We start from the raw sequence: 15,521 nt of genomic DNA, 5'->3' as shown, positions 1-15,521 counted from the left end.
GACGCGCCATCTCCCCACCACCCCGGTCAGACTGCATGCAACTGGAGTTCGAGAATGCAATGATCGAAGCGCTCGCCTCCCCACTCTCCTTCAGCGACAATGAGGGACCGATCGAGCAGAAGTTGAAGGAAGACCATCTGCTGCTTGCCCTGCTGCCAGATGTCCTGCCCTGCATCAACCAGCCCACTCATGTAGCTGTTCAGTTCCAAGTCGAGGCCGTCACGCAGAAGGTCAGCCATCTGCAGCTCCAGACAAGCCCAGACGCCGATTCAGCACAGCCCCAGCCAGCCACTGTGGATGATGTGCAGCAACTCTTCAAGATGGCCAAAGCTCATGTCCTCCCCACCCCAAAGCCTGCCCGCTCCTCCGCCCCGCCTAAATCACGAGCTTCTTCTGCCCCTTCAAGGCGTAGCGCTTGACAGGCTTCAGCTGCCTCCTCCGTGCCGGTCTCGCAGCGGGCGGCGATGAGGCTGGTGAAAGAGCTCGGCAAGATGGGGCCAAAAGATAAGATGACACCAGATGCTGCTGCTGCTCTGACCAAGAAGTTCAACGAGCCACTGACCGAGGAAGACATAGCCACCATTGCTCGCCTGACTAGTCTGAATGCTGAAGCTCTGAAGATCGTGGCCGGCATGCTCGGCCTTGATGGTGCGGCCAATGTGGCCCAGTAGTCCTCCATGTATTATGTAGCTTGTAGGCTTCGTCGACGGCTGGCCCTTCGCCAGTTCGAGCTAGGTTTCCCTTTCATGTGTAGTTCTAGGATCATGTTGCGAGTTAGACGACGACGGGGTTTCGGGCCTGCTGGTGGCCGCCGTCGCCCCCCGGACCGAATGGTGGTGTGTTGTATTCTTTGGTTTAGTAATGTTAGTCGACGGAGCAAATCTTTGTGTCCAAATGAGTAGAAACCATGGCTTCATTATGTCTTGGAACGTTAGAGGGCTAAATGAGCCTGCCAAGCGGGAGGCAGTTCGTGAAACCACCACTGCTCACAGAGCTGCCATCCTGACGCTGCAAGAAACAAAAATAGATGTTTGGTCTTCAGAAATTGCGCGCAAAGTAGGGGGTCAGCTACTACAGGGCTGTGTGGTTCTTCCGGCCCTGGGGACGAGGGGTGGTGCTGCAATTTTCTGGAACAAAGATATAGTTAGCATCGAGTCTCACTCCATTGGCAGATTCACCATCACGGCAAAAGTAACTGAACTTAGCAACAATGTCCAGTACTGGCTGACAACGGCGTACGGGCCAACTGAAGATGCCACTAGGGACGAGTTTTTCCTTGAGATGGCCAGCATTACACCTCCAGCGGGAGAGCCGTGGCTGATCACTGGAGATTTCAACATGATATATGAAGCTAGAGACAAGAGCAACTCAAATCTCAACAGGAGGCTTATGGGAAGGTTCAGAAAAGCTCTAGATTTCACGAGCTTAAAGGAAATCAAATGCCACAACAGAAGATTCACTTGGAGCAACGAAAGAGAAAGCCCAACCTTCTGCAGCATCGATAAGTTCTTCTGCAATGTAGATTGGGAGGCTCTGCACACTGGATATATGCTGAATGCAGCATCCACGTCTTTCTCGGATCACTGCCCGCTGCTCCTCTCCCCTTGTGTTGGCCCACCAAGACTTGCAAGATTCAAGTTTGAAAACCATTGGCCAAAGTTTCCTCATTTCCAAGAAACGGTGATGCACGCATGGAACAGGCCAGTCTCCCATGACCGTCCTTACATCAGACTGAAGGTGAAACTGCAGAGAACTGCAAAGGATTTAAGGATCTGGAGTAAATCTCTTTTCAGCAAGGCCAAGATGCAATTTCATATGGCAAATGAAATCATCCTAAGGCTGGACATAGCTCAAGAAAACAGGCAGCTCACACAGGAAGAATTTGCACTAAGGAAAATGCTCAAAACCAGAGTGCTTGGGCTTGCGGCAATTGAGAGGGCTAGAAGACGGAAAGCCTCTCGGGTGCTATGGATTAGGGCCGGAGATGCCAGCACAAAGTTTTTCCACACAAAGTGCAACAACAGAAGGAGAAAAAACTATATCCATACTCTGCAAACTGCGGGAGGGAAGGTCTTATCCCAGCATCAGGAGAAAGCTCAAGAGATTTTTAGGCACTTTTCGAACCAGCTGGGCAAAAGGAAAAATAGGCCCCTCACAATCAACTGGGATCAGCTACAATTATCTCAAGTGACAGGTGTGGGTTTAGATAACCCGTTCTCAGAGGGAGAGGTTTGGGCAGCTGTTGTGAGCTCTCCGGCTGAAAAAGCCCCAGGCCCTGATGGATTCACTGGCCAGTTTTTTCGTTCGTGTTGGAGCATCATCAAGGATGACATCATGGCTGTCTTCTCCAAATTCTACAGGGCGATCAACACAAATTATTCTGATTTGAACAAGGCCTTCATCACGCTGATCCCTAAAAAAGATGGTGCACGTGAAGTGAAGCAATTCAGACCCATCAGTTTGATGGGTTCAGTGGCGAAGCTAGTTGCCAAAGTCCTATCTATGAGACTGGCCGTTGTCATCCCGCAAATCATATCCCCTGCACAATCAGCTTTCCAAAAGGGAAAATGCATTCACGACAGTTATCTCTACGTCCAAGGATGCGTAAAATCTCTCCACAGAAGAAACAAGCCTGCTCTGCTCTTCAAATTAGACATAGAGAAAGCGTTCGACTCCATCTCTTGGGATTACCTTCTCGAGCTGCTGCAGCATTTAGGCTTCCCTGCAAGATGGAGAGACTGAATCTCCATACTTCTCTCCACGGCGACATCCTCCTGTCTGTTAAACAGCGATGCAGGGCATGCCATAGTACACTTGCAGGGTTTGAGACAAGGCGATCCGCTCTCCCCTCTGCTGTTCATCATCGCCATCGACCCCCTCTACCGCCTCCTCGACGCTGTTGTAAACCTTGGCATCTTCTCTCCTCTGCCAGGAAGAGGTGCCAGCATGAGGATTAGCCTCTATGCTGACGACGCTGTGGTCTTCGCCAACCCAATCAAAGAGGAGGTCGACTCGCTCCTGCATCTTCTTGATCTATTCGGGGACGCCTCCGGTCTTTGTTTAAACCAAAGCAAATCCTCCGTGGCCCTAATTAGATGCAACAATATAGACACCGCTGATGTGCTGCATAGTTTTGGTGGCTCCGTAATAGGATTCCCTATGACTTATCTAGGCCTCCCGATCTCCACTGGTAGAATTCGCTTAGTGCATCTGCAATTTCTCCTCGACAGGATTAGGGCTCGCCTCGCTGGTTGGAAGGGTAGGCTTATGAATCTTGCGGGTCGTAGAGTCCTCGTCCGTAGCGTACTGTCAGCACTTCCAACTTTTGCGCTGACTGTTATACGGCTCCCAAAAAAGCTTCTGAAGGAGATTGACAAGGCCAGGCGGCGCTTTCTCTGGGCGCAAGATGAAGAATTGTCAGGCGGAAAGTGCAAAGTTAACTGGAAAACAGTTTGCTCTCCCGTCCAAAAGGGCAGGCTTGGCATTCAGGACCTCAACCTTTTCGGCAGAGCACTTCGTCTTCGGTGGCTTTGGTTGGATTGGATGCAGCCGGACAGGCCTTGGAAAGCTTTCCCAATCCCATGCGACAGCAGTGACAGGGCCCTCTTCACTCGAGCCACGAAAATTGCCATTGGAAACGGCAAATCAACCAAATTCTGGACCTGCCACTGGCTGGGAGATGTACCTCTATGTCAATCCTTTCCTCTGCTGTTCAAGAGATCAAGAATCAAGCTCAAAACTGTGGCTGAGGCACTGCACAATGATTGCTGGATCCGCAGTTTCGGCAATGGACGATATGAAGAAATCGTACATGATGTAGTCAGGCTGGCCCGCATGATCAGAGAGCACAGCGGGCTGAACAACGAGCATCGGGAAGATACGATCATCTGGACAGAAAATGGAAAGGGATCCTACTCCACAAGCTCAGCCTACAATGCCCAGTTTAAAAACATACCAAACAATGGAATGAAATCGGCCATTTGGAAGGTGTGGGCACCGGGCAAGATCAAAATCTTCTCCTGGCTGATTCACCACGATAAGATTTGGTGTAACGACCGTCTGCAGCGTCGACAATGGCCAGATCCATACTTCTGTCAGTTTTGTCTCAAAAACCTTGAGTCCTCCGTGCATATCTTCTGGAACTGCCCATTCACACAAGCAACTTGGGCTAAGGTGGCGGAATGGAATGGATGCTCGTCGCTCGCCCCGCCTCTGCAAGATCGACGATGCACACCCTCGGCAGTCACGGCCATTCTCAACATAACAAGAGCAGAAAACAGGAGGGGCGTGAAGACTATGATCATGGCTACCACCTGGGCAATTTGGATGGAAAGAAATAATTGCACCTTCAGATCGAAGATAGCGGTGGTAAAGGACGTCATCGACGCCATTCGACGCATGATGGAGCACTGGCGGCTTGCCGGAGCAAAGTCAATCGAGCCCCCCTTCGCGGACCTAGTTGTGAGATAATCGCCTAGGGTTTTCTAGACTGGGAGCTGCAGGCTAAAGGCCTGCCCTCTGATTGTATCTCTTTCCTTTTTCCTCTGATCGCTTGATCAAACCTTGTCTTTCATATGCTCTCTTCTAAATCAATCAACGCCAGCCAAGCTGGATCTTTCAAAAAAAAGTGAACCAAGAAAAATCACCAACAGCTACTCAGAGTTTCTTTTAATCAGAAGCTTTGGTAGAGTCTTCAAAGGAACCCTTCCTGACAACACCGCAGTGGCAGTTATGTCCTCTGTCAAGGTAACTGAAGCTTTAAAGGAGCAGTTTATCGAGCAAATAGAGATCCAGACACATATGATGCACGTGAATATTCTCAAGCTCATCGGTTGCTGCCTGGAGGTGGATGTTCCAATGTTGGTGTATGAGTTTGCTGGCAAAGGAAGTCTTCAAGACATCCTTCATGGCAACAGCAGAAACCAAAAGCTCCCCTTAGACTTGCGTCTGGATATTGCAATTGGAACTGCACAAGGCTTAACATATATGCACTCCTATGGAAATCAAGCCATACGGCACGGTGATGTCAAACCGGACAACATACTTCTGGATGACAAGTTCGTACCAAAAATCTTGGATTTCGGGTTATGGAAGCTGCTTAGAGAGGAATATTATTTCAGCAAGATTGTAGCCGGGGACATGGCTTACGTTGACCCAACGTTCCTTAAAACCGGGCAACTGACAGAAAAAAGCGACGTCTACAGCTTTGGGGCGGTTCTCTTAGAACTCATTACCAGGAAGCGAAGTGTATACGACGAATACTGTAGCCTCATTTTGGAGTTCCGTAAAGTTTGTGAGAAAGAAAAGAGCGGTAGCGCAATGTTGGACAAGGAGATCGCAGCTGAAGAAGAAGATATCTATTGCCTGGAAGGAATTGGCAAGCTGGCAATTGAGTGCCTAAAAGAAGATGTAGAAGATCGGCCCGAAATGGCGGCGGTAGTTGAGCGACTTGTAATGCTTAAAAAGGATAGGATGCTTAAGAGTTAGGGACGGTATCCAAGTGGCTTGCACTTGATTTACTTGGGCACTCTTCTCTGCTCCCTGTATATCACTGTACATGTGAATAAAATGTAAAATGTGAGGTCAACATTAACCAGCTCTGTGCAATTCTGCATAACTGAACTGTATAGTGCTGTCGTCATGAATGGCTAGCCAGTTTGCGAAACTGGACTTCCATACGATTGGGATGCTGGGATTTTTGCTTTTATATCAGGAGCAGTTTGGAATGGAGGATGTGTCTCTGAATACATTGTATTGGTGTGTCATTTCTTCTGTCCCTGAACTTTTCGAAGGATTACAACAACTTTTTAGCATGTGCAAAACAAAAAGCTTATTTGGGGGTAAACTGAAGGATCCCAAAGGGACTAAGCGCATATCATCGGACCCAGTTAAAGCCTGGTAGATGGAATCAAGAAAACTACTCTACGTAAGATGCATGGAGAACAGAACGATTGTTGGTATGGATGGACACGGAAATAAATACTGATTAATTTGCGATGACTGTCTCCGACATGAGACTTACCTGGGGATGTAAGCGTGGATGAGGCGAGCAGTGTAGCCCCCAAATCTCTTGAGCTCCGTGGGACCAGATCAACGGCTTGCTCCATGCGGCCAGGCCGGGCCGGGCCGAGCCGGAGAAGTTACTCGCGGGGGAACTGAGATCTGGCGGGCCGGGGGCCGAGGAGAGGTGCGGCAGCTGGTGGGGTGAGCTCTCCCCGCCCGCCGGCTGCTCTGCTGTCTGTGGTGCGGCGCGGGGCTGCAAGGAAAGCCGGAAGAGGAACAGAGGATGATTGGATTACAAGGTTCAGCCATGGCTATCCGCTGCCGCCACTGACGCTGGATAGAGGAAACAGGTCTGAAGAATGGCCTCTGTCCATCACGAGGAGAAACACACAGTGTTTCCCAGTGAGGATATTTGGCTCCCCGGTCTGAGCCCAAACTTTTTGCAAAAAACGAATAAACCGGCCTTTTAATAAGTTTTAAAACATTCTGAAAAAATGTGCATGCGTAGGAACGCATGCTTCATGTCTGCAAATTTTCATGACAAAATAGGCTTTTTATCAGTGATACAAAAAAACTCGAAGCAAAACACATTTCTCATGAAACATTACTAAAACATAACTGAACTAGTCTAGGGCAGGCGCGGCGGGTCTCCAACGTCGTCCTCATGACCGGCAGTGGTGAGCCTCGGAGGTATTTGCTTCAGCACAAATGATGGCTCGCTTTCCCACCGCTCATCGAAGTGGAACCGCTGCCTGATGCTTCAGTCGAAGGGGAAGGGTCCCTACGCTGCATGGACCAAAGATGGTTCTTGGGTAAGGGGACGATGATGGCCTGCGAGAGGGCAAGACACAGTCGTGAAGCCATCGCGACGGGTTAGCTTGAAGGGGTTAAAGCGGACACAGGGACGCAAGAGAGTTTATACTAGTTTGGCCCCTTCGATGAAGGTAAAAGTCTACGTCTAGTTGTGATGGAATTGATGGGGTTTTGATGACTAGGGAGCAAACAAGCTTCGCCTATGTCTCGAGTTGTTGTCTGTCCTCCTGAACCGCCGCCGGGCTGTCCCCTTATATACACGGGTGACGCCCGTCAGTTCACAAAGTCCCAACACCGGTCGATATTCGTATCCGGGTTGGTCTCTCCTTATTCCTAACTTACAATACAAGTTTATATACAAATACCGATTTGCGGCTACAAGTCTTAAACCGACTACGGGCCTTAGGCCCTCATCTGCCTTCTTGGGCTTTTAGCACTCTTGAACTACTGATGAAGTTGACCCGGCCCAGATAGGCCGGTTTACGCCCAGCAGTAATATCCCCAATATTAGGCCCCAAATTGATTTGAACGGGTTCATGTCAATCCCTTAACAAAAACTTCATCTTCAACATCTTCTCATAAATTGGTAAACCGCCATGATGTCATTTTCTCTGGTTGCTGTAAACCGGAATGACGTCACCTGTCATAACGAAGCTATCCATTATGCTTCTTTGTTTAATAGATCTGCGGAAATCAAGGCGACAGCTCCGTTTCATAGCACCTTGATTGTCACGCCTGACACATGTCCTTTTGCCTTATAAATAGGACCGAAGGGTCATTTCTTTTCTCCCCTTCGTTCCTTTCTTCGTCGTCTTCCTCGCGTCGACACCCTCGGAGCTCCGCCGCCGCCGTCAACTTCTGCACCAACCTTGGCCGCTGCATCAACCTGAACGCACCAGAGCACCGCGGCAACCTTCCGCGTCTTCCTTAACTCTGGTAAGCCTTCTGCTCTTCTCAACACAGATCTGTTCTAGGGTTTCATGTTCTTGCATTGTTCATCACATGTTCGTGTTCATATACTAACCCTGGATGCATCTGAGAATCCCTGCTCTATGTAATGGTAGCTTTTAGTATCCGCCTTTATTTTCATGCCCAAGACCATAGATCTCACATATATTTCTGCCCATTGATTCAATACTGTTCTGCCTTGAGTTTTTGAATATTTTTCTTATTTTCTGAACTTGCTTCAGATCCAACGCTGTAGAGAAATCTTGTGAAATCTGTTTCTGCACACTTATCCATCCGCAATCTCAGCTGTCTCAATGCTTAGATCAGGCGGTTTAACCTTGTAGAGAAAAAATTGCCAAAACGGTATACACCATTAGTCCCCTTGTTGAACCGCCAGATGTTACTGCTTCATAAAACTCCGGTTTAGATAGATCTGTCTCCGGTTTAACATTGCACATACCAATGTACCTTGATCAATGCATTTTTGAACCGGGATCTTCTACCTTGTAGATTTCCTCATGGCCAAGCAAGTATATGAGTGCAATTGGGTTCCTTCTCGCGTCACAGAGGCTCAACTGGACGATTTAGTCCTGATTGGCGCTTTAGGCAGCAAAGATACCATCCATTGGAGGGCTCCTGGCAAAGAATGCCCTCCCACACCTCAAGAAGGAGAGGTCGTTATTTTCGTAGATCACTTAGCCCGGGGCTTTAAGCCGCCCGGTTCTAAATTTTACCGGGATGTTTTAGCCGATTTCCAACTCCATCCACAAGACACTGGCCTCAACTCTGTTACAAATATGTGTCACTTTCAAGTGCTTTGTGAGGCGTTCTTTCAACAGGAACCCACAGTGGAATTGTTCAGAGACCTTTTCCATCTAAACCGCCGTACTGAGTTTACTGACGGCTCCAATACGGAGTTGGGTGGCGTGGCGATTCAGAAAAGAAAAGAGGTCACATACCCTCACGCCAAACTACACAGCCACCCCAAAGAGTGGAATCAGACATGGTTCTATTGCAAAGACACCTCCCCTGCTGATGAGAATCCCTTGCCTGGCTTTCGTCCGGAGCGGCTCAGCAATACACACCCCTTTCCGCAAAGGTTGACTGCCCAGGAGAGAAGCAAATATGCTCCTCAACTATCGAAGCTCAGAGCCTTTATGGCCAATGGTTTAACAGGGGTTGATCTCGCTCGCTGTTGGATATCATGGAGCATACTGCCTCTGAGTCAACGCTCCAGTTTGATGTGCGAGTATACTGGCAGTGTTGACGGCCCACTGCGACATTCCAACATCCAGCTCTCCGACGAAGAAATCACAGAGGCGGTAAATAAGATGTTGAATGAACCGGAACCCATCTGTGTGCTAGAAACGGCCTGCTTCCCTTCTGTGCCACCAACAAACTGCCAGCTGTAAGACTTTGATTTTTCTTTTTGCTGAATTTGTTATTGATATATCTGGTCATTGTTTAATATCATTGTCTGTGTAACCAGGGCAATGATCCGTTTTGGAGCGAGAAACTGCCGCAGGAGAAACCAGAAAAACCAGACAAACCGGAAAGAGCAACCCGGCAAAAGACTAAAGCTGTGAAGAAGACTGCTCATAGGAAAAGAACCACTGCATTCTCTAATCCGGCCCCTGATGATGATGTGGATAATCCGGACCTTGAGGTAGGGCTTGACTCACTTGGCTTATTTTTCATGCGTCTTATTGATGATGATATTTGTCAGGATGATGCCAAAGCCAGCCACGCTTGTTCTGAAAAGGCTGCAGCGGTACTACCGCGAATTGGAGCGGATGTAATTTTTTACTACCGCTCCAGAGCAGTACTAGCGTGGCTCCTATAGCGGTAGTATCGCTCCGGACCAAAAACTCGTCCTAAGTCTTGCGGTGGTAGGCCCGGATGTATTTTTTTAGTACCGCTCGCAAGCAGAAGTACCGCTACCATTTGCGGTAGTACCGTGAGGACGAGCGGTAGTACCGCTCCGGCGGTTCTTCTGGCCTTTTGCCTCCTCGCTGTTGTTTTTAAAAGGGGTACTTCCGCCCTAGCGGTAGTACCGCTCCTTGGAGCGGTAGTACCGCTCTGTGCGGGCTGTGAGCATAACAGTTGGATTTTTCCCCACCTATAAAAGGGGGTCTTCTTCCCCAATGAACCTAATCCTTTTAGCTCATGTTCTTCCCCCATTGTTGACCTTCTTTGAGCTTGCTAACTCTCAATCCCTCTAATGATTCTTGCTAGTTCTTGAGGGAAAAGAGAGAGGAGATCTAGATCCACGTTTCCACCAATCACTTTCTCCTCTTTGTGAGGGGAACCCCTTGGATCTAGATCTTGGAGTTCTTGGTGTTCTCCTTGTTGTTCTTCCTCTCATTTTCCTCCCTAGCATTAGTTGCTTCGGTGGGATTTGAGAGAGAAGGACTTGGGCACTCCGTGTGCCCTTGCCATTGCATTTGGTGCATCGGTTTGAGTTCTCCACGGTGATACGTGGAAGTGAAGTTTGAGAAGCTTATTATTCTTGGGTGTTTGGGCACCCTAGAGCTTGTTCCTCTTGGGTGCCTTGGCACCCTAGACGGTTGGTGTTGTTCGGAGCTCAATCATTGTGGTGTAAAGCTCCTGGCAAGCGTCGGGATCTCCAATTAGGTTGTGGAGATCGCCCCGAGCAATTTGACGGGTACCGGTGACCGCCCCCAAGGGTTGCCAAAGTGTACGGGTTCGGTGACCGCCCCCAAGGGTTGCCATTTGTACGGGTTCGGTGACCGCCCTCAAGGGTCCCTTAGTGGAATCACGACATCTTGCATTGTGCGAGGGCGTGAGGAGATTACGGTGGCCCTAGTGGCTTCTTGGGGAGCATTGTGCCTCCACACCGCTCCAAACGGAGATTAGCATCCGCAAGGGTGTGAACTTCGGGATACATCATCGTCTCCGCGTGCCTCGGTTATCTCTTACCCGAGCTTTTTACTTATGCACTTCACTTTGTGATAGCCATATTGTTTCTTATCATATATCTTGCTATCACCTAGTAGTTTATCTTGCTTAGCATAAGTTTTTGGTGCACATAGGTGAGCCTAGTTGTTGTAGGTTTTGTGCTTGACAAATTAACCACTAGGTTTATTCCGCATTTGTTCAAGCCTAAACCGTAATTATTTTAAAGCGCCTATTCACCCCCCCCCTCTAGGCGACATCCACGATCTTTCAATTGGTATCAGAGCCTTGTCTCTCTTTATAGGGCTTAACCGCCTAGAGAGTAAGGATGTCAACTAGGGGATTAGGATTCTCTGACACTCTTACTTTCGATGGCACAAATTTTGATGTTTGGGTAATTCGCATGCTTAATCTCTTTAGGGTCATGGACCCAAATTTAGAGCGAATTGTAGATATGGGTTTTTCTCCTCCAAAGGATCCCCAAAGATTATCTTTAGAGGATGAGAGAAACTCTTATCTCAATTCTCAAGCTTCTAATGTGCTTTTCGATGCTTTGAGCAATGTAGTTATATTTCAACTCATGCCGTTTCGGGATGCTCATGAGTTGTGGACAAAGCTTCAAGATAAATATGGCGTGTCCAAGTTTTGTGGGGATGATTGTTCTCCCTCCACATCCGACCGTATAGTCTTCTCAACTTCTTCTACTTCACCTACATGTGGTTTGCCACAAGGTAATGATATGGTGAGTAGTGTTGGTCATTGCAATGATGATAATATGCTTATTGTGGATGATCCTTCATCACTATCTTATTGCAATGCTTCTTCTTTGGAATTTAACACTTCGAGCACCATACATGTTTCACATGCTTGTGTTGATAGTCCGTGCATATCTTGTAGAAATTGTTTGACTAAATCTCATGATGATATGCTTGCTATATCTTGTTGCTATGATAAAAATGCTTGTATTTCCTCGAGTTGTGGTGCTAACAATGTAGAGGAGACCCAACACTCAATGGAACAAGATGTGGTTTTAAATGGTGCTTCAAGGGATCCTACATCATCATCTATTGCTTTTTGCCTTATGGCTAAGGATTCAAAGGTATCTCCTACTTTGAAACCCAATATGTCTCTTGATGATGATGTTGATGCTAATGATGATAAGGATAATGATGAAGATAATGATAATGTTGCCTCCTTAAAAATTAAGGGGGAAATGGTTTTTAAAGATCTTAATAAAAATAAAATTGCTCGTTCCAACTTCATGAAAATCATGTCCATTGCCATTGAGGGCAAGAAATATATTGATGAGTTGGAATCTCGTCTTGAGGAGCATGAGGTCACCATTGATAAAATGGAAGGTCATGAGCGTGATTACGCTAATGAGATCGCGGACCTCTCCCAAGCTCTCGAACTTAAACAAACCACCAAGGAATCTCTTGAGGAGACTTTTGCTCTAGAATTATCTAGAGTGAGGGAATCTCGTGATAGAGCTCTTGAGGTGGCCAATGATTTTGAAATAAAAAATGAGGAGCTTGAAGTTGCACATGATAAATTCCTTGGGGACTTTGAGCACCTCGAAAATGGATCAAGGGTCATTAAGAGTGAGCTCATCAAACTCACCGAGTCTCATGCTCAACTTAAAGCTTTGTATTCAAAAGAGCTTTCCAAGGTGTCCTCTCCTCTTGTTGTTAATGATGATGCTTGTGCTACTAACTCTATCTCTTGTGAAGCATCCATTTTGAAGGAGAATGTTGAGCTAAGGGCTCAACTTGAGTTGCTATCTAGCAATTATGGGATGTTGGAAGAAAATCATGTAAAGCTCACAAGCTCTCATGATGATCTTCTAGTATCCCATAATGTGCTAAAGTTAGCTCATGAGGCCATGCTTGCTAAGGTAACATCTAGTGAGCCTCATGTGGATACTAGCACTACTTTTATTCAAAATGCTATATTGCCTTGTGCTAGTCCTCGCGATTCATCCATGCATAATGTTAGTACATCTTGTGATGAATTGCTTTCCTTGCCTTGTTGCTCTAACGATGAAGCTTATACTTCCTCTAGTACTTGTGTTGAGACTAACCATGTAGAGGAAATCAAAGAGCTCAAGGCCCAAGTCACTTCTTTGAAGAAAGACTTGGAAAAGAGTCATGAAGGGAAATTCATACTCAACAATATCTTGAGTGTGCAAAAATCCCCCAATGACAAAGGTGGACTTGGATTCAACTCCAACAAGAAGAAGAAGTCCAAGGTGAACAAAAAGAAGGGCCAAGAACAAGTCAAGAATTCGGCCAAGATTGTTTGCTTCAAGTGCAAAGTAGAAGGGCATCATGTTAGATCTTGCCCATTGAAGAAGAAGCCCATTAGTGACAAGCAACAAGGGAAGCAGCCACAAGTTCACTCTCATTCTCAACCTCAAGTTGAAGAAAAGCCTCTTCCCAGGAAGACTCAAGCTTATGCTTCTCAAGTTGAGAAATCAAGTGAGAAGAAAGTGAAGAGTAGACATTGCTACCTATGTCGCGAAAAAGGTCACCTCGCTTCTTCATGCACTAGTGGTAACTTATCCAACCCAATTATTATTGATGATGTCTATTCTTTTGGGAAGGATAAGGTTGGCAATGTGGTTGCCAAGTTTGTTGGTACTCAAAGTGGTTTGAAGCAAAGAACCATTTGGGTAGCCAAGCCTATTGTGACTAACCTCTTAGGACCCAACTTGGTTGGGGACCAACAAGCTCAAACTTGATCAATAGGTGATGTTGGAGGTCATTGGAGACTTGGCTACATTATGAAGAATTAAGGGGACTTCATCATTCTTATTGTCTCAAGCCAAGTCATTCGGATTATCAAGTTTCTATCTTATATCCAATGTTCCTCCTTGTGGTAACTCGTGCTTAAATTGTTTACATTGAAAGTTACTTGCCCCTTTGCATGTTTGGCTTTGTTCCTTGCATGTGTTTGTATATGTTGTGCTTCCAACTTGATTATCTTGAGCAATCAAGTATGTGTGTGTTGGTTTGCACATCATGTACGTGTGTGTCATGCGTTGAGCCTTTTGCATCTTGTTTATTTCTTAGTTGGCTCTTGTGAGAGATTAATGGAATATCCCATTATGGGGGAGTGATGTGCTTTGTGCACTTCACAATCCTATAAAGGTGGGTACATGGGGAATACCACTTAGAATTTATATTGCAAGCTTATCTAGTCGCTATGTAGTATGTCTTCTCATGAGAAATTCAAATTCTAAATAGTCCATTAATTATCTATTGTTGGATCCTTTAATTGCCTCTTGTCTATCTTTAATTGGTATCACATTATGGGGGAGTAATATGCTATGTGTATATTACTAGCCTAGAAAATGTGTACATTTGAGATATTGTCATCTAGAGTTGATATTGTGAATTATCTTGTTCTTAGGTGGCATGTTAGCTCTACAAGTTGTAATTTTCTTTTTGTTTGGTGTGAAGATGATGTCGGATATCCTTGTTATCTACCATCGGGAATTATTTCCAAATACTTCTTGTCTTTTAACAATTGGTACTCACTTATGTGTGGTAGAAATTATTGATCATCTTTACATTGGCCTTTGCTTTTATTTGCTTTTTCTCTTGCCTAGGATTGTGTCAACTCCCATTGTATTCCATACCACTTGTGGATCTTGTTGATTTCTTGACCTTGTCTAGTGTTTTCTAGATATAGTGAAAGTGGTGATCCCACCCCGTGCATTTTGTATTCAAATGCAAATTCTCTATAATGCACTAGTCTTGGGGGAGCCATCCTATTCTCTATAAAACACTCATCTTGTGATCCTTATCAAGTGTGTGTTTGTGGAAGGCAAGCCGTTTCTTTTTGGTGCTGTGTGCCATCATGAAACTCTGTAGAGGGCTTGGTTTGTTTGGAACCATTCTCTCTTTTGGGAGTTTGACATCTTTCTTTTTGAGTGTATCAATGGATATCTCATTCCTTGATGTATCTTTTATGGATATCCTCCAAGTGATGATTTATTCATTTGGTATCTTTTCTTCGCTTGGTATTTCTTTGTCTTTTGGTCTCGGTTCTTGAAAGTCTTGAGCATGCGTATTTACTCCTTGTAGTTTCTTTGGCATGTTTTCTTTCTTTGACCCAATATATAGGGGGAACTCTAGCAAGTCTTAAATTGGATGAGATGTGCATGAAATTCATTTTCATATCTATATGCACATATTTATGTGGAGTTTGTCCTATGTGTTGTTGGTTCTCTAACTCTTTGGTCCCAATGAGTTTGGGTACCATTTTGTTTGTGTTGTTGTTCTATGAACAAGTGGAGATGCATTGGATGCTCGGCTCACTCACAAGGAAGGTGGTGTCACCATGTGCTTATTGGAGTCAAGCTAGGATGATTAATGAACTACTATCTACCTTTAATTGGCATCTACTACATCCATCCAATGGTATCTCAGTAACAAGTATCATCATCTACTTCATGCACACATTTCTTGCATCAACCTTTCGTAGGTTGTATCATGGCATGTTATCCATTCTCTCTTGTGATACTTGTTTCCTTTCTCAAAGCATCCCAACAATGATGTCTTGTTGCTAGTTGTGATGTCTTTGATGTTCGTGTGGTTGGAATTCATTTATATGCAATAAGACCATATCTATCCTTGTGCTATGCTCTCAAGCAAATATCTTATTGGTATATGTATGACTTCCGTTTGGATATCTTGTTCCTTCATGTTGTAACTATTTCGGGTGTACATCATTCTTTATAGATATATATCATCATGATTTCGTCTACCTAGAACCTTATACACTTGAGAGAAATTACATCTCTAGATGATATCCTTTCTTTCACGCCCACCTTGCCT

General features: G+C 45.9%; 1 protein-coding gene across 1 annotated transcript in view; it reads left to right on the top strand.

The window, feature by feature from the left end:
- The window catches only part of LOC123187192 (uncharacterized), a 22,130-nt gene extending 16,643 nt beyond the window's left edge, over positions 1 to 5,487 (top strand). Inside the window, exon 8 of the mRNA XM_044598983.1 lies at positions 4,638 to 5,487. Coding sequence (XP_044454918.1) covers positions 4,638 to 5,487 — 850 coding nt within the window. The remainder of the gene's footprint in view (positions 1 to 4,637) is intronic.
- Positions 5,488 to 15,521: the final 10,034 nt, after the last annotated feature.

This window comes from Triticum aestivum, chromosome 2A, assembly GCF_018294505.1.
Source record: "Triticum aestivum cultivar Chinese Spring chromosome 2A, IWGSC CS RefSeq v2.1, whole genome shotgun sequence".
Taxonomy (NCBI): Eukaryota; Viridiplantae; Streptophyta; class Magnoliopsida; order Poales; family Poaceae; genus Triticum; species Triticum aestivum.
Note: the sequence above shows the minus strand (reverse complement) of the source record. Positions and strands in the feature narration are given on the sequence as shown.